Here is a 22,597-nt window from a genome sequence, read left to right as displayed (position 1 = left end):
AAACTGCTTTCGCGGCGATGTGGCGTTGTACGCACCCATCCCTTCGAGGTTTGGGAGCTGAAGTGCAACAGCGTTGTGGTACGCATATTTTAATGATGTTAGTCTCAAAGGATAGCAGTGACTATAGCAATGGTGTCGTTGATACTGATGGGCGGAGCGTCGCCCATTATACGCCTCGAAACGTCTTGTATGTCGGTCGCTGTACAATATAAGAGGCATGCTGTCGAGACAGAGAGCGGCACATACGAATCCTACGCACGGCGCACTCTCGACTATCCGAACACCTCGCCTGGCTGGAACTCCTTCCGCTACCGTGGGCGACTGGCTTTCCTTCATGCACTGCCGCGGAGAGCAGAGGGTCTGTGCACCAAGACGTGAGCCCGTTATGGTCGGAACGATCTATCCCACTCGGACTGTGAGCGGGTGGTGTTTTGCCGCAGACAATGGTCGGCGTCGAGGCCGAGCTATGCGCGCGCGGCGAGACGGCCAAGCGCAAAACGAGGACTCGTTTCCTGCGCGAATAGGTCTCGCACCGGGCTACCCATTCGGCGCTCTGTCAACTAGCCCTGAAGCGGCTCGCATGAGAGCTTGCGTGCGGAAGGTGAGTACAATTCTTGCTGCGAGATGCGGGGCGCTGAACAAAGAACAGGAAGGAGTTTCCAAATCGCGACATACCGCGCGACAAATGAAACCGCCATTGTTGTCACGTTTCCGCGACACGGTCGCGTGCGTCGATGGTCAACATATTAGAGTTCAGACTCTCCCGTTCCTCAAAAGGCGCGCCGCGCTTGGTTGTGGCTCCAACTCACTCTTTCCCATCCGTCCACCCGAACCCGGCCCCGACCCCACATCTCCCCAACGCGCTCTCTCTACACGCCCAAGTCACTCAAAATGTCTTCCACCGAATCATTCGACATCTGCGACTATGTCAACATCGAAATGTTCGAGGAGGACGTCCCGGAGGATCTCGAAGAGACAGTGGAGGCATCACAGACGGTGAGTACTATCTAGTATATTCCCAGTTCAATCCCATGTTCAACCTCTCCCCGCTCGCAAGTCTGGGCAAGATATTTGGAGCCACACCCTCCTGGCTACCGACGTTCTCCACGTCGATCGCTCGTTGTTGTCTCAACGAGAGACAGTGATCCAGCGAGCCGTGGACGCACATCTCCAAGCCACCATGCCGTACGACGGTATATTTTTCCAGGACGCAACCAATGCCCCTCAAGCGGCCCATGGACGCGAGGCTACCCCCACCGCGCGGGGGAATGTTACCCAAGACGAAAAAGAGAACGCATCTCACGACGCGGGTGCCCACGGCGAGCCTGCAGAGGTGCGTTGGCTACCGTATATTCTACCGTCTCCCCAGCTCAATCTCTCCCGATGTTGTGTGCTGTCCAGGTCAACTGTTCACAGGAAGCGCGCCAAGAGTCCGTACCACGCGACATGACCCACTCTTCGCTCAAACGGAAGCGGGATGTTGAGGAAGAAGAGGACAAGGAGAACTTGCCGGTGGACAGCGACCTCGACGAGGACACGCACGAGGACATAGACGATGAGTACATTCCATCCAGTCCGCTTCCCTCCCCGCCTTCGAAACGCGTCAAGATCGAGGAAGATCCCGAAGAAGAGGAAGAGGAAGAGGAAGAGGTAGAGGAAGCCCCGACACCGCCCGCCGCAGGTTCCTCCAACGCGGAGCCACGCGCACTCTGTGGGGTGAATGATGGCAGGGGTCGATGTCCACACGAGCTCACCAAAAACTACGACATCGACTGGAAGCACCTCACGGTGTCCCACGATCGCTCCGTAGCGGGAAAATGGCCTTGTACGTTCCCAAGATGTGGCAAGATTTACGCGCATAAGTGTGACCGCACCAAGCACATCGTAACGGTCCACTGGAAGCCGTATGGCATCAAGGTTTATTGCCCTGAGCCAGGTTGTGACAAAGCATACCCTCGCAAAGACGTACTTGCGGTCCATAGGAGGATGGCCCACGGGAACTAGATGCCAGGAAGCGGGACGAGGCCATGGTGAGTCCATGTCATCTTGCTCATCGTCATCTTTGTTCACTCACCTCGAATACTACCATAGAAGCGACGAAGACACGGTGTCGTATCTGCGGATACGAAGAGCTACTCTTGAATCCCGAGGCGCATTCTCGATATACCGGAGACGGTCGCGACTTATCACAGGACGAAAAAAACACAAGGTGCACGAACTGGCAATAAACGCTTAGTCTGGCGCGAACATACACCGCTAGCGTATCCCCCGGAGCATGGTACTGTCGAGGCGTATCATCAGCGGTCTTCGTGGATATCGAAGCTGGCATTCGCTGTGGACCACAGGCCATTGAGCCAATGTTGGACGGCCTTCCGAGCGAAACAAGAACCTCTTCGCGTTCGCCTCACTCCTCTTGAGAGTTGGATAGCAACCTCATTAGGTGGGGTGGCTGTTTTAGCCAGCCTACGACGTCAACCTTTTCCGGGCCGCTCCCCTCGTCCTCCCTCCAGTACCGGAGGCTCCTCTCCGGTGTTGACCTACTATGTACACTCCATTTATATGTTTCGTTTATATTCGCCAATAATATTGCGTTCCCGATGTCAGAACCCATCTTGCTAAGTATGCAGGACTCGACCCGCAGCGTTCAAGCACGATTCCAGTCATCCCGTGTACTCCCGACGCAGGTGACATATCCCGATTAACGCCGAAGCTGTCCTTTGGTTTACATCCTCGCGCGCGAACACGTCCCCCAGTCGATTTCACCCGAATTTTGAGCTTCTTGAGCACTAGTACTTATACTATGCGAGCATTGATTTATGAGATACATGGCGCACATTGCTGAGTACGATGATAGTTGGTCTAGATGTTGAACATCATCAACACAGCAAGTGAGAGGATCATGATGATACTGGGCGAGCCATGCACCCGGTCTGCGACGGAGCGGTAGAATTCCTCTGTGTGCGAGCACCAGGAACCATGGTAGAGATAGAGTGAATGTTTATACACGATGTTATACGGTAAATGTACATGTAGAGGACTACTGAGCGCATCTGCCAGCGCGATCGAGCCGCCATCGACTAGGTGAATCTACCCGCTGCCATTCATAGAGCTCGTATGTCTCGGCATGCGTTCGCATCGCTTGCATACGCCTCGTCTAGAGCCCCCGAACGCTGCATGGGAAAGTCGCGGTCGCTGCAATACCGCCGAATTTATAGTGGTCGGAGGTATGGTTGACGTACCTATAGATTGGTGTACACGTGGTGGCTATGTCCGGCGGCCCCTCGATGAGGAGAAAGGATGGAGAGGGTTCCATCTTCGGTGGATGATGTAGGCAGCCTGGCCGAGTAACAGTGTGAACTCCTGGTGGTGCTAGTTCCAGTAATCATCGCTTGAGGATAGTACACGGCCCCTCGTCAGGATGGAAGTCCTGCGACGACGTTACTGAAGACTCAAACGGGGAACGAACCAAGATGTTTCACTCACATTACTCTAGCCTCCCTCGCTTAGTCGGCGGCTCCTCTTCTTCGTCCTCCGCGTCTCTGTCTTCCTGGCCCACCTCAGAATGCTCTGAGGCATCAGCTTCAGCCGCGCCGTTCTTTTTATCTGCATTGTGCTTCTTAAAAGCACGAAAAGAGCTAAACGAGCGATGCAAAGTGCACTCGTCGCATAGCCCCGAGCATCCGCCCCCAGTGGATCTCCTCCATATGCTGCGCGCGGCCCCTGCGCGGACGTCCCCACGACAAACCCCTACCGCTTGACCCAGGATGCAGAAGCCCACGTACATGCGGGCGCCCCTTGAGCGACAAGCTCCTGGATTTTCGTGTCCGTCTGGGGCACCATTTTGCGATAGAGTGGCCCCGTTGTTGAGGCCTGCGTACCTGCGGCGGACAGGATTAGAGATGAATGTGCGTCCTTGATGTGCCGCTTGTTCTTCTCAGGCACACCGATATACTTGTGGTCGCGGTTTACGCCCTCCAGGGCGCACACGGATACCTTGCAAGCAGCCGTCTGCAGAGCGATGACTTCCTTGCTGCTTCCTCCTCTGAGTCGGAACCTGTCGACTCGTAGGAGTCTATGCCGTCCAAGGTGATGGACAAAGGCCTCGCAAGAGGCTGCCCATCCTCGTGCTGACATCTGGCTGTGGCTCGTGTTCGGATGGGCTGAACGGCAGGTGCGCTACGTTCGTCGACGAGTGAATGCGCCAGGGGCGCGTTCTCCTTGTTGCTCCAACTCGTCGCAGCTTCATCTGGAGAACCGAACTGTTGAAAGTCTTAAGAGCACGCAATGGGGGAGAGCATGGGTTCGGAGGTGGAGGGGTGGCTTGCGAAAGTAGATCGTCGTCGTTGCTCGCAGGGGCTCCGCATGTCGGCGTATCCTCGGACGGATGGCAGTGACTGTGAAGGTCAGATTCAAGGAAGGCTTCAGCCCGTGGTAGCCGATTTAAACGTGCAGGCCAAACGAGGGATACTGAGCTCACCAGAGTTTGCCAACACGCCAGACCATCTCCGAGTCGTAGGGGCTGCTCTGGTATCAAGGGTCCTGGCACGCGTTATTCTTGGTATGTGCGCGACGTATATAATTGAGTCCAGAGTTGTGATTAGTTACAGCACTTTGTGGATGGCTGTTGGCCGGAGCAGGGCTTGTAACAACTTCGACATTTTGGAAGAACCGCGAGGCAGAGGCTAGGGATATGATCGCGTCGTGTGCAAACAAGCGCCCTGCGCTTGAGGGGAAAGAGGAAATATTTGCGCGAATGTGACATCAGAATCGCGCGGGAATGCCTCGCACTCACTCTGATTCGTACCTCAATTATGCTATTTCCGCTATGGCTTCCGCTCTTGACGCTCTGAAGCTTGAAGGTCTCCTGTTGCGTATCCGACTTGCACTAGATTGAGTGTGCCGATATAATGCACCAAGGTGAGGGCCACACGTCCACATCACAAAACAGGGTATACAGTCTGCAGCCCTCTGGATAACGCTGGATCATAAATATCTCCCTGTCGCACAAGTAGTGTACGTCTAATTATTACAGTGAATCCACGAAGTCTAGTGGCATCCATCGCAGGCGGCAGCGTATTGTCAGATGCCGCGCGGACAGCTCCAGTGCGATACAATAGCCCGCACAGGGTCTTGCAGTGGCCGACCATGCTTACAGTACATTATAAAGCCTCTCGCGCAATCATACAGATATTATTTGCTCTCATCGCGCAATCGAAAAATGTGCGGGCGCTCGCGAAAGTATAAAGAAGATCATATATATTTGAAACGAATGAACTACACGATAGATGAAGTGCACCGCACGCAGCCGGACGTCAGTACTAGTGTGCAAGGGGGAGCGGGAGAGTACGCAACAGGGCGGGCACCGGAGACGACCCACAGACGAGTAAGCGAGCGGCAGGGGCGAGAAGGGGGGCAAACCTCAACCATCTCGCATGCAACGCGCGCATCGAACGTGTGCTCGAAAGAGGGTGGGAGCTCGAGCTGGTGGCCGTTGCGCAGTTGTACGCGCACGCGGTCCGCGATGCCAGCTTTCGTGTATCTGTGCTCTGTCATCGCACCTTGTTCGCGCGAGAGCGTAACCGTGTGAGCACAGATGAGGATAAGACCGAACGGAAGGAAAGAAGGGGTGACGCACCTCAACAACGCCCATGGGACCTCAGCCAGAGCCTGTCAAAGAACAGCAGTAAAAACACGTACGGTGTGGATAGATGTATACGAAAGAGAGGGTTTCCGGTAAGTGCAGGACCGTAGCTTGACTTTGCGAGCACGCGCGAGAGGGACAGCGAGAGCATACAAGGAAAATATGTCCATATATGCGCATATATGCGAATATATCACCTCACCACACTGTAAGGTGCATTGAGGCCTACCGGTGCTCACCTTATGGTTCTATTCTCCCATATATGATGTACCATAGCAAATAAATGGCGGCCGAGGAAGGGCGAAGGGGGGCCGGGTGTTGATTTCGAAGGAGACGCAAGGGTGAGGAAAGATGGGGGGCCCGGGGCGCAGATGGTGGTACGAGGGAAAGAAGCGACGAGCAGGGTCGAGGGCTCAAGTGGTCTTTATATAGCGCAGAGCGCAGGGCGTAGGGCAACAAGTTTGCAGGGGGCCCGATCGAGGGAGAGTCCAATGGAGACGCGACTTGGACGCGACCGCGTCATGCCAATTTCAGTCACGTGACAGGTCGGGCTAAGAGACTCGACTTGAAGCTCTGAGTACAAGTGTATTGTGGTCTACGACCCTGTGCTATAAAGTCCTACAAAATACAGTATCGACCGATTTGAAAATGCAATGCCCCGTCGTATGCGCCTAATGGCGAGAGCGTCTTGGAAGGTCTTGCCATCCCTCGGCGCAGGCGGCGGGCGCTTCCATCCGCTTTGGCGCCTCCATCTCGCTCTCTCGCCCGCTGCATCGAATCGCCCTTTTTGCTGATGCAGCGGCTGCGCCACGAAGTGATGTGTGTAATCTTCTTAGATCGCGGACATCCTCCTTCAGGCCTCCGCCGTTCTGAGTGACAAACGTAAAGTAGGATCAACCCCAAAGAACGATAGAAAAAGCAGTTTGTTCGCAGACGAGAACAGCGTCCAGCTCAGCGCGATGGTGGTGACGCGTTGGCGGGCGCTAGGCAACATCCCCAACTCCGCGGTCCTCCTCGGAGCGGATCTCGCTCTGGGGAGTCTCGGGGAGCAGAGGTTTCGAGCTTGTGTTTGGCAATGAACGAGGCGCCGAGGCAAAAATCTGTGCCACAGATCTCACTCAGGCTCTGAATGAGCGTTATATGTAGGCGTCGCGAACGTACTTGGGGAGCATTTGTTTCCCATAGGACCCGATTGCTGTGGAAGGCGCTATGACCCCGTTGTGTGCCAGGATAATGTCCTCTAGCGGTCTCTGTTACGCACATCAGGTCTTATCAGCTATTGCTTGAGAGGTCTGCACAGCGAAGCGAAGTTATAACACACCATCATTTGTTTCAGCCGCGAATCCGCCTTTGCGGGTGTACAGTGTGATGTTGTGCTTTCCCTTCTCCTCTTGGTTTCGGGTGGCGGTATTGTGCGCAACCGTGAACGATATCGTTTATGCGGATTCCGTGGAGTTTAATAGCAGCCTCGCTCGTGGGGATCGAGGGACGAACGCACCAAATCCTTGACTGTCCATACTTCCTCCCGGGGATCCCTGCCGCGGTCTTCGCGCTTGCTTCATGCGCAAACTCCTAGGACAGAGAATATGGGAGATCAGATGCTGTGTCTGAGTGGTAGGAATGGGCACTGTCGCCCGGCCCCCGGTTGGGTGGTTGGGCGTTGCAGGCGATTATCGCTGTCGAAGCCGAGTTATCCGCGCGCAGAAACATGCCAGAGCGAAATACCTCTGGACTGCGGGCTGAATCCTCGTCCGAGGGCTTCTCCTCACAAATACGGGTCTCTAATCACTTGCTCGCTCGTTGCTCGTCTTGAGGTCTGTACGAGACGGATGGTGAGTGCAATTCCATATTACTTGTTATGGATCGAGGCGCTGAACAGCTGAACAAAGGGAGTTCCCAAATCGCGACATGTCGGGCGACAAATGAAACCCCCATTGTTGTCACGTTTTCGCGACACGGTCGCGTGCGTCGATGGTCAACAGGTTAGAATTCCGACTTTCCAGCTGCACAAAAGGCGCACAGAGCGCGGCTGTGGCTCGCACTCATTCTTTCCATCTCGTCCACTCTACCTTCCCCCTACAACCTCTCTTCCACCCCAACTCATTCTCCCCTTACCAAATCCCTCACTCAATATGTTCTCTACCGGATTCGATATTTCCGACTACGTAAACATGAACGTTTTCGAACAAATCGATTTTTCCGACTACCTCAATCCGGACACGTTCGAAGACGACGTCTCTGAGGACGCTGAGGCGAGGGGATCTCTGCGAGCGGTAAGTATAGAGTGCATGTCGAGTTCGATTCCTTGTTGATCGCCTAATTGATTCTCAGACCGAGTGCGATGTTGAAAGCCGCACATCCCCGGAGACCGACATCCTCAGCACCAACCCCGAGTCATTTCATCAGCCTATGCAACGAGCCCAAGACCCATACCTCTTCGAAGCCCCGCAGTTTCCTACCGCGCCGTTCGAGGATGAAATCAATGCTCCTCAAGAAGCGACTGGAGGCGAGACCGTACTCTCCCTGCAGGTCAATGCGCCGGGATACGCGAATAAGGTGGCCATCTACGTGGTGGCACGGGGCGAAGCCGAGGGTGATGGAATAGAGTCCTCTGAGGTGCGTGTATCCAATGTAGCCCACCGTCGCCACATTCCAACGACTTATGGTCTTACATAGGAAACGGATCAGAGCTCTGCAGCCTCTCAGAGCGATGATGACCAGTCGCTTCCGCAACCAACGCCCTCCACCTCGCAGCCCACCTACGTCAAGTGCTCTCAAGGTCACCAGCAGTCTCTCCTTTTGACGGATGCTACGGAAAGGAAACGGAATAACAAGGAGAACGTGCCTCCTCTCAGGCCTGTAGTCGCCAGACGTGAGGCTACCGCGGCTCACTCCGTCCTGCCTGCGGTCGCGCCTCGCCGTAGCCTTCGTGTCCGCGAGCAACAACCAGTGGCAGGGCCCTCTTCTGTCACCCTGGACAGTCCGGCGTCGGACGAGTCGACGGGGCCTGACTCAGATCAAGAACTGGCGGCTCCTACCAAACGTCACAGGAGCACGAAGGCCGAGGTCAACTCCATGGAGATTATCCCTTGTAAGGCGTCCGTATGCGGTCTCGACGGCGCAGACTGCAAGCACAAGCTTGGGAAACCTACGGAGAACAAGGCGCACATCAAGAAGGCGCATCCCTCACTCATCCCGCCCACCGCCGGTACCGCTGCCTCAACAACAGGCCCGCTGTATCACCATGGAGTGCTCCAGACCGACGAACAGATCCGGGACCTTGTCGCGAAGGGCGCGCTCGCAGGTACGTGGGCTGCTGCGTCCGGGGATGAGCTTTGCGGGTCCGTGTGCTATGGGACTACTGCGCAGGCTGGCCTCGCGCGCCATGTGGAGGAGATCCACTGGGGGCGGAAGTGGGGATGCGATGAGTGTACTCCGCGTCGCCCGTTCAGCTCTCAGCGTGCCCTTCAAAAGCACAGGGCAGACAAGCACACCGGCGCGGCTGCTGCGAATGTTCCGCAGGATGCAGGAGTGCGCGAGGGAGATGGAGGAGTTAAGGAAGAAGAGAACCGGCCTATCAAGAGAAGGAGGCTGTAGTATTGTGAGTGTAATGTCGTGATTCGTCCCCCTGTTTGAGCTTTTACTGATGTGGTCGCAATGATGCCCTTCTCCTAAGCGTTCGCGCGTCAGAAGACTTTTTTTTACGCCGAAGAGCACTACCCGGACATCCACACTTTTACTCGACCATTCCATCTGTGTCACTCGTCGAACATGGGACCCTCTCCAGTCTTCTAGAGGGGCAGCGTCGTCTATCCACCACATATGCGCGACCACTGTGAAATCAGCTGCGCAAGCGACCGCGACAGTTCAATGTAGCGCTCTGAGGCTTCAGAGCAGGCGTATTCAAGCAACGCTACCGCACGTCGGGAGGTACGAGCTCTCTATAAACGGCGGAGGGTATATGCGTGTATGAGTATACCTTTTACGTAGTCGACGGCGGATCGATCTCTCTGGCTGATGTATATAGGCCAACTTATGCAGATGGCTCTTTTCATGTACACTGTACCGTATAACATTTTGCGTAAAACATCCATTATACTCCTATCGTCCAGGATGTCCGCGCACATCTGGTTTCTTGGGCCCCGTCGTAACTCAAGCGCACGGCCCGCCACGCTACGAGCACCGTCATAATCCACTCACTCGCCATGGCAGTGCTTCCCAACATTCAAGATGATCCAGTATGGTACTCAGACATGACCGCTATGTGTCCCACTCGTCGCTGCAGCACAGATGATTTACGCCAAGGTCATGTCAGGTTGAGAACGTGCCATACTGGCATTCGATGTCTACTATGCAACGAATCGAACCCGAAGTCTCCTTGAACTCGGGCATGCAGAGCCTCGATATAGCTGATGTTGGTCCGGTATCCCACAAGTATTTGCGCGCAAGATGCTCAAAATGCCGGTACAAATGACAAAGGGACTTGTTCGCGCGCGAGGATGTGAAGCAAAGAACAGTTTCGGCGTTAATCGGGATGAAGCACCTGTGTCGGGAGTACACGGCATGACTGAGATTGTGCTTGAACGTTGTGACTATAGCACTCCGTACTTCGCAAGATAGGTTCACATATCGGGAACGCAATCTCATTAGCGAAGATAAACGAAATACATGTTTGAGGTGTACATAAAGGGGCATAGGGTGATAGGACGCGGAGGAGCCTCCGGTGATTGAGGACGGGCAACCTTGAGGGAAATGGGCTGGTATAGGTTAACCTGGTAGGCTGACCATAAGAGCTACACCGCACGAAAGCGTCGCTGTCCAAAGCCAAAGAGGGGCCAGGCGATCGCGAAGATGTTCTCGTTCCGCTCGAAAGGTCGTCCGTTATTCGCATGGAGGCCTCTGGTCCACAGCGATCGCCAGCTTCGACATCCCCGAGGACCACTGACGACACGCCATGCTTCTTGCATTACGCCCAGTGGCGCCATCTGTTTGTGCTGCATTAAAGGTATGCTGGTTTGTTCGCCATGTGGCACCCGCGCGTCCTCTTTGGTATACCATCCAGGCGCCTTGGGATGCATGAGTCGCCCTTCGCACCGGGAGTCCCGCATTGTAGCTTCGCCTTTCCTGTCATAAGGCCCTGAGGTCAGTCAACGAAGGGCAGGACGTGCAACATAGAGTGGACTCACCTCTGTATCGTTCGATCATATCCCATGGATCTTCCTCTTATGAACCGTTAGCGTATCTTTCCGAGCGAACGGCTTGCCGCAATTGGGTTCGGTGCAATACACCTGGGTGCCGTGCACGCGCCAGTGGAAAGACACGACGTGTTTGCTAAGGCTGGACTTATACGCAAAGGTCTCGGTACACCTCGGGTACGCGCATGGAAAACGCCGTCCCACTCGGCCGCCATGCTTCTTCGTAAAGTGCTCCCAGTCCAGGTCGTATATCCCCGTGAGCTCGTGCTGACAGGGCCCCGTGCCACTGTCGTCCAAGCGACAAATCGCCAGCGTCGTGTTTGAGGGATCCGCCGCGGGCTGGGACGGTTCCTGCTCCTGCTCCTGCTCCTGCTCCTCCTGCTCCTGCTCCTGCTCCTCCTGCTCCTGCTCCTGCTCCTCCTGCTCCTGCTCCTCCTCCTCCTCCTCCTCCTCCTCCTCCTCCTCCTCCTCCTCCTCCTCCTCCTCCTCCTCCTCCTCCTCCTCCTCCTCCTCCTCCTCAGACTCAGACTCGTGGTCTATCTTGACGCGCTTCTGAGGGGGGGAGGGTAGCGGACTGGAGGATGTGTAGTCGTCGTCGGAGTCTTCATCTGAGTTCTCGTCTGAGTCCTCGTCTGAGTCCTCATCGAAGTCGTCTTCCACTGGCAGGTTCTCCTTGTCTTCTTCGCCATCGGCCTCCCGCTTCCGCTTCAGTACGGATTGAGCGTCGTTTCGAGCCGAAGATGGGCCAGCTTGGGAGATCCGAGGAATAGCGGTGGTCGATGGGTACACGCCTCGGAAGTCCTGAGTATCACCAAGAGCTTCTGGAATCTTGGCCTTCGAAAGCTCGCCGCTGGAAAGAGTGGTGCTCGTGCGGGGGCTGAGGGCGTAGCTTGCGCTGGGGCGGGAGGTGCGGCCTTCTGGCGCGCTAACTGTAGTCGTCGGCCGAGCAGACTTGACGGCCACAGGTGCCTGTAACTGCTATCGTTGTAACACGAGATTGTCAATACAGCGAGGGAAAACGTACCTCTTTCAGCATAGTCTGGGCTCCAGGACGGCTTATGTACTGCTCTAGCTCCTCGTCGTCCAACTCCGGATCGAGTTCGAGCACATAGGCACCCGCGTGATCCTCCTTAGCCTCCAGTGTTGGGATGCTTTTAGTCGATGATGGGACAGGGGAAGGATTATGCGAGGACGTAGGGTTCCCGTTGGCCGAGGTCCGCGGAGACGTTTCCTCGGCGGCAATGTACGACAGCATGGATTCCAGAATATCGGCGTCGTTTTCCACCGGGTCGGGCTCGGTCAAGTATTGCGGGAGCTTGACGGGAGAGGTAAGTCCTGGCAGAGGCCGGCAAATTTTCCTTACTCACCCAGTTTACCATCTCCCTCGGGGCGTGGAACCAGCTCTTCTGCCCGTATTCATTTGTCTGCGTAGGGGGGAATCCGGGGACCATGGCGGAGTGCGTCGCATGCGCCGCGAGCACGTCGTCGTACTGCTGGAGGGAGGCCGATGAAGTCGTGTACATGTTCATGACGGTGGTCCGGAGAGATTATAGGGCAGGAATGGGAGGGAAAAGTTGTCGCAATGGAAGTAGTGGGTAGAGGAAAGATGAGGGGGGAGCGACGCACGAGCGCGGGGTTTTAACCAGCCACACGGGCGACCCAAATTCGGGATACCTAGGCGCGCATACTTAATGAACATCGACGCGCTCGACGCGTTTTTCGCGTGACCGCGACAAGCCCATTGTCTCGAGCGCGGCTGTACTCGTCTGACATAATAATAAGCAGATGCCACACATTCCGCAGCCGAAACCACGCGAGCGTACCTCCACACTCCTGCCGCGTCGTTGCGAACACCATCTTGCAAGCTATGCCGATGATACCCACCAGCTGCCCTTCCTGAGCTCGGCGTGGACGGCGCATCGAGACGATCATGGAGGCGCGCCATGGTCGGAATGTCCTACCACCTTGACGAGGGGGAACGAGACGTCGGGAATTGGCGTGCAGTGAGGTACGTCCGGGAAGACGGGCTCTCGTGGATCAGAACGCTCACTTTAATATGCAGATGACTTGTCAAGACGGTTGCCAGCACAATCCCCACCATGGATTGTTCTTGTAAGCCGCCGTTGGCCTGTTGCTCCCCGCCTCGGACATAGACCATCTGCTCACATCTTCCCGCCAATCGGGAGCTAGGTCTCGACACCTCTTTCCTTCGAAGCCATCTTTTATACGTACATCGAATACGGTTAGCAGCGTAAACATAGAGGCTCTAAACCTGTTTATACTCGAAACATGCGCCGAGATGAAGCATAACCTGAACGCGATGTACAACACGTTCAGCGAAGTTTTTCCACCATGCAGTTTTCGCTTGAAGGTGAGCGTCGTCGCCTCCTGGTCACAACAGAGTCGGGCGAGGGCGCTCAACTTTCAGAAGCAAGACCATATCTCGTACCGGGGCGCACAACGCACAAAGAACTTTTCACTCGTTCGTAGCCATCTCGTCCGTCCAGTCAATAGAGGGATAGTCAGCTCACCGAATTTTCCAAGCACGCCAGACGCCCTCCGAGTCGTAGGGCATACGCTCGCGCGCCGGAGCGCTTTCAGTTCGGTCGCCCTACACAAGGCCACGTGGCTCGCGCCCACACTTTGGCGAACGCAGAGTATCTTCAAACGTGCTTTTGCCATCATGCAGAGTGTATCTGACGCAATTTAGCATGAATCGGGACCTACACAAAGTGGTCAGCTGCGCTCCAGGACCCTTTTTTCGACGCTCGTACACTGTGTTGTATGCTGTGATGGAGGACGCCCAAGGCACCTTTGCCGGGGAAAGCAAGATACCTTCCCAACACAAAGAGTCGCTGCGATAGACGATTGAACAGAAGCAGAATCTCGGTGCAGTGGTTGGAGGAGGATGCCTCGCGATCATGCTGGTAGCTGCTGGCAATCGTCGCAAGACTCATATGGACCAACAACGGCACACACGTAGCTTGGCGCGAGCCCCCGGAGAGTCCAAAGACGTAGTGGCGCGAGTCTTCTGATTTGCGGTGGTAAATGGACTAGACAAGGATTCATTCCCGTCAAATCCCGGCGCTCGCTCTCTCAGTCTTCGACGGGGGATAGCGGGACAGGGGATTGACCAGTTCGTGTCGAAAAGAGCGGTTGCCCTAGTATCAGGGGTCCTGTCGCGCGGACGCGGCGTTGTCCTGGGCCCGGTACGTGCGCGAAGTGTGTTTGATTGAGCTCGCGAGCCGTATCTAACTACAGCGTTCAAATAGCTATCACACAGAACCGGGCTTACAGAGACCTCGAGAGCGCGGAAGAAGTGCGAGGATGGGAGTGAGGAAAACGGTATAAAGGCATCGTGTGCCAGCGAGCGCCCCGCGCTCACGCCGAGGGAATGGGGAGAGATTTGTGCCAATGTGGCATCAGAATCGCGCGCGAATACCTTGCCGAACTCTCATTCGTACCGCCATGTTTCTTCTACGATTCCCACTCTCGAATGTCTCCTATTGGATACCGCTTGCACTAGATTGAGTGTTTCGATGATGCGTCTAGGTGAGGGCCCTTCCTATCTTGCGCGACAAAGTGAGTTGTGGAATCTTCCCAGATCGCGGACAACCTCCATCACACACGCTCTGTTACGAGGTGATCAGAATAAAGCAAGGCCAATACAAAACCACGACTAGAAAAGCAGTACGTTCGTGCGCGAGAACAACGTCCTTCTCTGCACGATGGTGGCGACGCGTCAGCTCGTCGGCGACAGGCGCATCAGCAAACGTGCAGGTTTTGTCCAGCACGACGAGGAACGACACGGATGACGTGGAGGTACGCGTCAGATGGCCGCGCGACGCTGGCTTTCTGCATCGCTATGCGTAGCGCCCGCGGCGATGGTCGTGTGCCGCGGACTCTCGAGTCTATGGTCGCGCGAGACCATGTTGATGGAGACTACTACGTCTTCTAGCCGTATGCCACCAATGTATATAGCGCTACACAAAATAACGTGTATCTGCCGAAAAACAACTTCAAGGCCGCGCGCCCACGCTACCCATGTCGACACGGTGCACGTGACTGAGTTTTGAGCAGAACGTCGGAATACTCCGCGATTCCAAGGGGGGGAGGGGATTGGTCTGACTTTGGTCCAAGGCGCCAAACGAACAATCGACCAAAGGAACCCTAACCTAGTACTACGTGGTAGGCGCTCAATGGTATTGGTCCTAGAATGCACGTGAGGCGAGTCCTACCGGCGCTTCTCCCTTCGCCATTCGTTTCTCGACGACGGTGTTGCGTGCGGCGGGGTAAGGCGCGAATTCGTATATCATTACGCGACGGGATAGTGTATACATGAGGAGGAAACTATCAGAAGATACGGTAGTGAAATAACCAGCCAACTAATAGGTTAAGAGCACAACTGCGCCGCAAATATACCCTCTGCACCGTCCTTCGCGTACACAATGGGTCCCTGTATGCGCGCCGCACATAGACTGTCCGCGTGAAGGCCGCGGGTCCGCGGGGAGACAATGAACGCCGCAAGCTTCAAATGCGGGGGCGCGAGGTGGTGACGGAGATGCAGCGAGGCGAGGTGGGGCGGTTAGATATGGGAGACCGCCTGCGCGGCGATGCCCTTGTTGTCATCGAGATAGTTGATACGAAGAAAGCGCGTCCCGTCGCGCTCGACGACACTCTCAGGGGGGCAATCGCGGAGCTCCAAGGTGGCGAAGAGTTCGAAGAGGACCATAAACGACTCAGTCGCGGACTCCGGGATAACGAGGAGACGCTCTTGAAGCATTGCTGAGAGAGCGAGGTATTCCATCGCGTGTTCGCCGCCAACGTCGTTCTGCACGACGGCCTTTTCGTAGAGCTCATGAACAGCTTCGTAAAACCGGCGCGCATTGAAGGTCGCTCCTGTCGAGAAGATACCGCTGGGCTGTGGCCATGGGGGAAGCCGCTCGATGGCGCTGATCTTCTGTCCGCCGGGGAGCGCCTTCTCGAACTTCGGAGGCTTCTGCTTCACTCCGTCGGAGCAGTAGCCCTTCTTGTGGTTTGCGTGCGCACCCTCGGGATGTGCCCACATGATGCTCTTGCAGCGTGTGCATGTGTGGACCTTACGGCGCTGTAGAGATCACATCAATACTAATGATCGGGGACGCATGCATGTCAGTACTTACAGGAGTTCCGGTGCTTGTGTTGTCGCCCTTGGTCAGCGGGACAGCGTGGCAATGCTCGCGCCAGAACCGCTCATCCCCGGATCGCTTCGCTACATGATAAGGGAATAAATATATGAGTAACCCGTCGGCGAGGGTGTACGCAGAGAAATAGCTTACAACGGTAGTCATTCGCAGCAATACGACCGAGGATTCGACCCTCGATGTCTCCCAGCTTATCCATGAGGGCCCGCGGGGTCTTCCGCACCATGTTCTTGCCCTTCTGCGTGTTGAGGCGGTCGACCTCGGCGTTGTAGAGCGATGCGGCGGCAACCCACTTGCTGGGGGACATACCGTATGATGCCCACTTGTTCTCCGCACGGAGACGCATGAACAAGAAGAATCCGTCCGACTCTGTACTCGTAAACGCAAGCGAACGCGGGTCCAGGCCACTGTGCACCGATAGGATGCGCTGCGAGCGTGTCAGTCCTGAGATAGAGAGGCCGGGGAGACATGTGGAAGTCGCATCAGACGTGGATGAAGTTGCTGGCAAGAAGAATGGATGCAGTCTGCGGGCACTTGCTGAACTGCTAAGCGTAGAGGTAGATGGTTCGCTGCTAGCAGGTCTCGGGGCGGTGGTGGTGATGCAGGGTTTGTTTGCCAGAGGTCCGGCGGGCGTGTCAGTGACGCGGGGTTGTCCGGCGGGCGTGTCGGTGACGCGGGGTTGTCCGGCGGGCGGGGTGGTGGTGGCGATGCGGGGTTTCTTTGCCAGAGGTCCGGCGGGCATGTAAGACGACGAAGGTGTGGCCTCGCGAGCGGACGCGCTGGTCTCGAGTGCGATATCCGCATCTGATGCGCGACGTTTCTGCTGCTTCACCTGCGCAATATCGTCATGCACCACACTATCAATGAGTATCAGTTCACTTACCATACTTCGAGTCTCGCCAGCGTGCGCGTTAGAGTTGGAGATGGCATCGACATCGATGATGATGGCGGTGGCCGACTTGACCATGTTCGTAACCATGCTAAGCCCCGCGGTGAGGGCCTTACCGGACTCGGACGTGCTTGCCAACAGAGTGGACTGGTGCGCGACTCCTGTTTGGCTGATGTCAGCGCGCAATGCGAGAATGACAACTGTCGCCCATGTCACCTTGCAGAGTGCTTGACGAGGCTTTGGGCGCTGGTGCATCCAGTATAATGCCCCGTCCAGTCGCGCGAGAAGGAGCTGCCGTATCTTGAGCAGCGCGCCCAAGGTTCGAAGGATCTCCCGACTGTTGAGGAACCAGGAGTAGTGCGGGATCGATGCCAAGTTCATGGCATAGCTCTGTCGTGTCGGCAGGGTCCTGCGCAGAAAGATCGATGAGGTCCACAGGCTCGTCCTTCACAGCGGCGAGGTTGTGGTAATTGAGTACTGCAGAACTAGCTTTGATAAGTCCGAACGTCTCCGCACTGTCTGCCGGCAGCAGCTCCGGGAGAGGTCGTAGGCCGGCTGGGGGCGGTTTGCTACCTTTCCGGGGTACCAGCAGCGCGTTCCATAACTTTGCGCAAGCTTGTATGAGGTGGACATGGTGCGAGCCGTGAGATGAGAGGGCGAATGGTGTGGGGTTCGCGCGGGTTCCAGACAACTCTACGCGAAGGTTCCGGCGCAGGACGTAGTCGTAACAGAGTGCTGTAAGTGATTCAAGGCCGCTGGCATGCGAACGTTGGAGGCCGTTCCAGCCTTTATGCGAACCTTCGATCCGGCTTCCGTCGGAGCGGACATCATCGCGGGGCCTAGCAAGGCAACCCTTCCTGACGTGCTCGAGCTGCTCCCCGTGAGTCTAATGTATGTCACAAGTTAGCAATGTTAGCAAGCGTGCCATTTGCTTCGAGGATACGACGCACCTTCTCAGCGGCACCATTCCACACGCCGCCCTGTGTGGCCCATTTCTCGTACGCTCTAATCAGCCTCGCCTCCTGATGCTCTTGACTCCAGTACCGCGCGGGGCTCTGCTCGTCAGCGGATGATTTGAGGATCGCGTCCACGATGCTTCGCGCGACTTCGCTCCAAAGGGGATTCTTCGTTCCACCGATTACGCAGATCATGTACCTGCAATAACCGATATAAACGACAAGATAACTGATAGAAATCACTGGCTTACCGCATGAGAAAATGCCACACATCAAGGACGACCGCAATGTTGGGGAAGACACGCCGTATGGCATTCTTGACATGGCAGCAGTTATCCACCACTGCCATCTCGGGCTCAGCAACTCCGAGGAGGGAAAATCGACGTTTGAGGCCGGTCAACATCTCCTCTATCTCGGCGTTGAGTTGAGTGTGGCAAAAACGCTGTGGGGGTGTCATCAGTTAGCCCAGCAGCGCATCGCTCTTGTAATGTCAATGCGAGGGGTATAGAACTCACAAAAGCAAGTATTAGGTTGTTCTCATTGATGACTGAGTGAAGTCCGCCAGTGAAGAGTCTTGTCCGGGCATTAGAGTCATTGACAACAGTCGCCTTAGATGCAGTGCGGAAGGTAGCGTCGAGAGAGAGAGTGACCGCTGGGAGAAGAAGTCAAGCGCGGTTACCATAAAGGGAAATTAAAACCTTATTCTGAAGCGCGGTCGACACGACTTACCTGTCTTCGTCCTCATGCTCTCTTCCGACTCTTTCTGTCGCGTTTGCTCGTTGAACTTACTGTATACATCCGAAATAAGATCATCGGTAATGTGCGTTCCATCATATCCTGCGAGGTTCTTTCCACCGTGCTCCGGCTTCGAAAACGCTCGCAAGGCGGAAAGCGGCACAATCGTGGCCTGCGTTGCTTCGACTTCCGCGCGCGCGCTGTAGTAGCGTAGGTACTCGCGATGCTGTTTGTGGTATTCTAATAGATGCAATTCTGCAGATATCCCGGGTTCAGTGCGGTGCGATGCCGCGCACCGCGAGTTTATGAACAACCAAGAAACCTCACTCACGCTTGATATTTTCGGACAAGCCCGCTGCAGTGGTCGACGGGCGCAGCTCAATGATGAGGTCAAACAAGTCTGCAGTAAGTGCACATCGCTTGAAGAAGTGCGGAACTCCAACTGACCACGGCGGCATAAGCATCACATTCTTCGGAGCACAACAGGGAGCGGAACGTACTTGGCAATTCCCAGTGCTCTTTATGCTCCCAGAACATGGCGTTTGTCGTCGCCCAGCAGTATTGGCCCGCACCTTTCTCTTCTCCATCCTTCCCGTACCTGGCCTGACATGCTGTACACCGCAGCTGTGCCCCAATCGCTGTCTCCTCGCGCGCAATCCCGTGAACCTCGCGATGGCCGTTTGGGTTCCAGCCCCACCAGGAAATCGTAGTCGACTCGCACTGTGGGCACCGCGCGAGCTCGGGGTAGTAGAAGGGGTGAACAACGTTCAGAGGTTTGAGGTATGTGAGGTCTGGTGTGATATCCGCCGTAACGAGACGTCTCTGAATATGCAGATAGTGTGGCGGTACAAACCGGGGGCCGAGAAAGGGTACGTCGACACGGAGGGGGTGTGCGGCGGCACCAGGCTTTGACGGCCGCGTACACTCGGCGACAAAAGACACATATTCACAAATATGTGCCTCCCACTCCAGCTGTGGGAGTAGCCTTGATTGGGTCTTCCGGCTCTTCAGCCAGGCCGTCCAACGACTTTCGACCTACGCAGTATGACAACGAGGGGCGCGCGGAGGGATGGACGGCGGTAAGTCCCAGGTGGTCTGATTGCGGGCCGGTGGGGGAATATAATACTCACATTGCTGTTCCATTTCGTTATAAATGCGCGACGCTCCTTAGCATCGCCCAGCGTATTCGCGCAGAGAGTACGTATAGTGGCAGGCTCAAAGACAGACATGGTGGAGGAGCAGAAAGGCCGGGAGGGGGGGAGTGCCTCTCAAAAGGGGCTTCCGCCATTCCCGACTTGGCGACCCGACGATACGTGCGACAAGGTCAGAGAGCTTGAAACGCCGGCTACCGCGGCTCTCCAAGCCCTTCACATTTCACCCGCAGTGTACAATGCTCGTCTCAAACATTTATTATACATGCAAAACAAAATAGGACAGGTAAACCCGTACAAGTCGACCTCAGAGACTAGGTAACAAGTATAGTATCAGGCAAAAGACCGTTTCGCAGGCTCAGTACGTTCATAGCACTTCAGGCATGGACTATGTGAACTATGTATGCGTATATGACACGAGATGCAGGATTATCGCGCTCGTGGTAATACTCGAGTGTGAAGACAAACCGTAAGGCGCGGTCAAACGGAACCTCTTCGATCGTCTTGGGGACACAACGTGCGCCCGCCGTGTCGTACATTGGGAGAGATTGTGCAATGGACTGAGACAGACGTTAGACACACAGGTAGCTGCAAATCGGCGCAATAATGGCTGGCTCACCTCGCCGTCAGGCGCGCGCCACAAAAGCTGCACCCGCACACTTTCAATCGCGTCCACTTGCCCGTACACGAGCTTCGACGAATCGACACCTCCCGGAATAGTGTCCATGATATCTTGAATGGTTGGTATGACCGAGCGCCAGTGGATGCGCGAAATGAGGTCCGGTCGCGCAGTTACCCAGCAAGAAGCGACCGGGTCGTCTGGTTCTTGATGCTCCTCGTCTCCGCGCGCCGTGAGATAACAATCCTCGCGCGCGATTTGACCAACAAGTTCAAATAGTATTGGGCGTTTTTGACGCGGGTGGAAGATTGTGGTGTCGGGACGAAGGCAGCAAATACGGCGAAATTCGCGTTTGCCGGCATAATGCTGATACTCGGTGACCGCAAAGCATACAAGAAATTGCCTGAACATGGAGAGAAAGTAGAGGGGGACGAGTATAGTCTGTGTCGCATTTTCGAGGGTGATGGGCTTCGGTGGCATGGTGGGCGGGGAGGAGAGAGTGTCAACTCGGAACTCCTATATTCGCGCACAGGTCAGCGGGAGGACAAGATAGGCTACGCCACTGACCTAATGGCTGCCGCAGAGTGCGGGCGCGCGACGCGCAACTACGCGCGCAATAAGAAAGTACCCTTCTGCCATTCTCAAATACATATCTATGATGCTTAAAGAAGGTCGCGCGTAACGCGATGGGTCAAAGGCAGAGGGCGGTATGGGCGGTTCTTGATGCGGCGCCCACAACTATAGCCGAGGCGCGTATATCTTCACCCAATTGGGAAGGAGTAAGTATAGGGAGAGCCCTTTGGGAAAAACTGCGCGTTTTTGCACTTATATACCTCGATAGTGTCCTCAAAGCATATACCGCGCATACCGAAAGCATGTATCAAGACCCGTCGGTGAGTCTGGTAGAGTAGGATCCTCGCGTCGCGAAGCAAGCACGGCTCGCCAGCGCGTACCCCTCGGCGGTCCATTTCGGGCAGTCAGCGGTCCCCCTGGCCCGCTGAGCGGCCCGCCTACGGCGGGCGACACCCTTGGAATGACTAATTTCTCGAACGTCGCGTCTCGTTGCTGTCGCGTCGACTTGGAGCCTCCCTCGATCGTCCCCCTCAACCGTAACCCTAGGCCCTATGCTTCTCGCGCTATATATAAAGTCACCGGTTCCCTCTACTCCTCTTGACGTTGCTCTTCCTCGAACCACCATCTGCCCTCTCCCGGCCCTCTTGCTGCGCTGCAGCCACTCTCAAGTTCCTCTCGAAAGCGCTTGTCCCGCCTTCGCACTTCTCCCAAGGTAGGATCAAATCTTAGATGAATACCGGTGAGTCCTGGCATGTGAGTTTCAACATTACAATTTTTACCCGCATATATGCGCATATATTGACATTAGTTGGCCCTCCGCGAGTCATAATGCTTTGAGCTCGCCTCTCGTGCCTCCTCTCTGTGGCCCCTCTCAGTCCGTCGTCTTCGCGCGGCTTCGCTATACTCGCACGCGGCTCCGCTATCCTGACGCGCATTTTCGCCATCCCTGTGCGACGCTGCGGTATCCTTGCGCGCGATTTCCCTATCTCCGCGCGCGGCTTATTCTCGTCTCACGGCTCTCCTCTCAGGCTGATCCCCTCTGATCGTACAACGTCCCTCTCGTATAGCGCTGCTTCCCTTGCTAGGTGTCCTCGACCCTTCTCTGTTCGCCTTCATGCCCTCCCATCTGCTCGACTAGTGCTGAGCGCTGATCTTCTTGGTCACTTCAAGCCTCGGCCTGCATCTTCTCTGTTTGGGCCCTGGCGGCCGTCCATGGCCACGTACTGCAATCCGCACATATGTATAGAATGAATTGCTACCTAATAGAACAACTCGTCTCTCTAGCGCATATTGGTTGGGAGTAGCGTGGGCTCCGTTGTACAGAGTGTTGAACTTCTGTGTCTACGGCTGTGCCGGACCGGGAGTGGCAGTGATAGTGGCTGTGCGTCTACCATACGCCAGCATGGACTTTCCTACTTACCATATACGTACATTCTTTTGTTCTGTACTTACTTGGCATCCTGCCATCCCTCCATATGATTCTGGTACGTTCTACGATGTTCCGGACTATTCTAGACAGCGTCCGGATTACTCGCATTACTCAGCCATGGACTATCTGACCTTATGTCGATTATGCTCCCTTACTCAGCGTTACTCATCGCTCAGTCAGCGTCCTCTGGACGTCACATGCCCTCTTCCTATACGCTTACTCATCG

At 55.6% G+C, this 22,597-nt stretch overlaps 6 protein-coding genes across 6 annotated transcripts; 2 read left to right on the top strand and 4 right to left on the bottom strand.

Moving 5' to 3' along the window:
- Positions 1-891: 891 nt before the first annotated feature.
- On the top strand, positions 892-2,142 carry TRAVEDRAFT_50446 (uncharacterized protein; the record flags this gene model as incomplete). Its single annotated transcript, XM_008042963.1, has 5 exons — positions 892-996; positions 1,058-1,333; positions 1,402-1,917; positions 1,983-2,030; positions 2,092-2,142. 5 exons carry the CDS (start codon positions 892-894, stop codon positions 2,140-2,142), a joined length of 996 nt encoding a protein of 331 aa, XP_008041154.1.
- Positions 2,143-7,773: 5,631 nt separating this feature from the next.
- Positions 7,774-9,238, top strand: TRAVEDRAFT_22352 (uncharacterized protein; the record flags this gene model as incomplete). The annotated part of the gene is made up of 3 exons (XM_008042697.1): positions 7,774-7,914; positions 7,973-8,257; positions 8,318-9,238. The coding sequence occupies 3 exons, from the start codon at positions 7,774-7,776 to the stop codon at positions 9,236-9,238; spliced, it is 1,347 nt and encodes a 448-aa protein (XP_008040888.1).
- A 1,604-nt stretch (positions 9,239-10,842) lies between these two features.
- Positions 10,843-12,365, bottom strand: TRAVEDRAFT_22351 (uncharacterized protein; the record flags this gene model as incomplete). Its single annotated transcript, XM_008042696.1, has 3 exons — positions 10,843-11,814; positions 11,861-12,151; positions 12,204-12,365. 3 exons carry the CDS (start codon positions 12,363-12,365, stop codon positions 10,843-10,845), a joined length of 1,425 nt encoding a protein of 474 aa, XP_008040887.1.
- Positions 12,366-15,421: 3,056 nt separating this feature from the next.
- TRAVEDRAFT_130176 (uncharacterized protein) lies at positions 15,422-18,321 on the bottom strand (the record flags this gene model as incomplete). The annotated part of the gene is made up of 6 exons (XM_008043339.1): positions 15,422-15,943; positions 15,999-16,087; positions 16,158-16,897; positions 17,247-17,794; positions 17,859-18,063; positions 18,116-18,321. 6 exons carry the CDS (start codon positions 18,319-18,321, stop codon positions 15,422-15,424), a joined length of 2,310 nt encoding a protein of 769 aa, XP_008041530.1.
- Positions 18,322-19,319: 998 nt separating this feature from the next.
- Positions 19,320-19,634, bottom strand: TRAVEDRAFT_94498 (uncharacterized protein; the record flags this gene model as incomplete). The annotated part of the gene is made up of 1 exon (XM_008043338.1): positions 19,320-19,634. A coding segment is annotated over one exon (315 nt), but the record flags the coding sequence as incomplete, so codon positions are not given.
- Positions 19,635-20,127: 493 nt separating this feature from the next.
- TRAVEDRAFT_50442 (uncharacterized protein) lies at positions 20,128-20,849 on the bottom strand (the record flags this gene model as incomplete). Its single annotated transcript, XM_008042962.1, has 2 exons — positions 20,128-20,310; positions 20,370-20,849. The coding sequence occupies 2 exons, from the start codon at positions 20,847-20,849 to the stop codon at positions 20,128-20,130; spliced, it is 663 nt and encodes a 220-aa protein (XP_008041153.1).
- Between the last annotated feature and the right edge of the window lie 1,748 nt (positions 20,850-22,597).

This window comes from Trametes versicolor (genome assembly GCF_000271585.1).
Source record: "Trametes versicolor FP-101664 SS1 unplaced genomic scaffold TRAVEscaffold_9, whole genome shotgun sequence".
Taxonomy (NCBI): domain Eukaryota; kingdom Fungi; phylum Basidiomycota; class Agaricomycetes; order Polyporales; family Polyporaceae; genus Trametes; species Trametes versicolor.
This window is presented reverse-complemented; position numbering and strand designations above follow the sequence as displayed.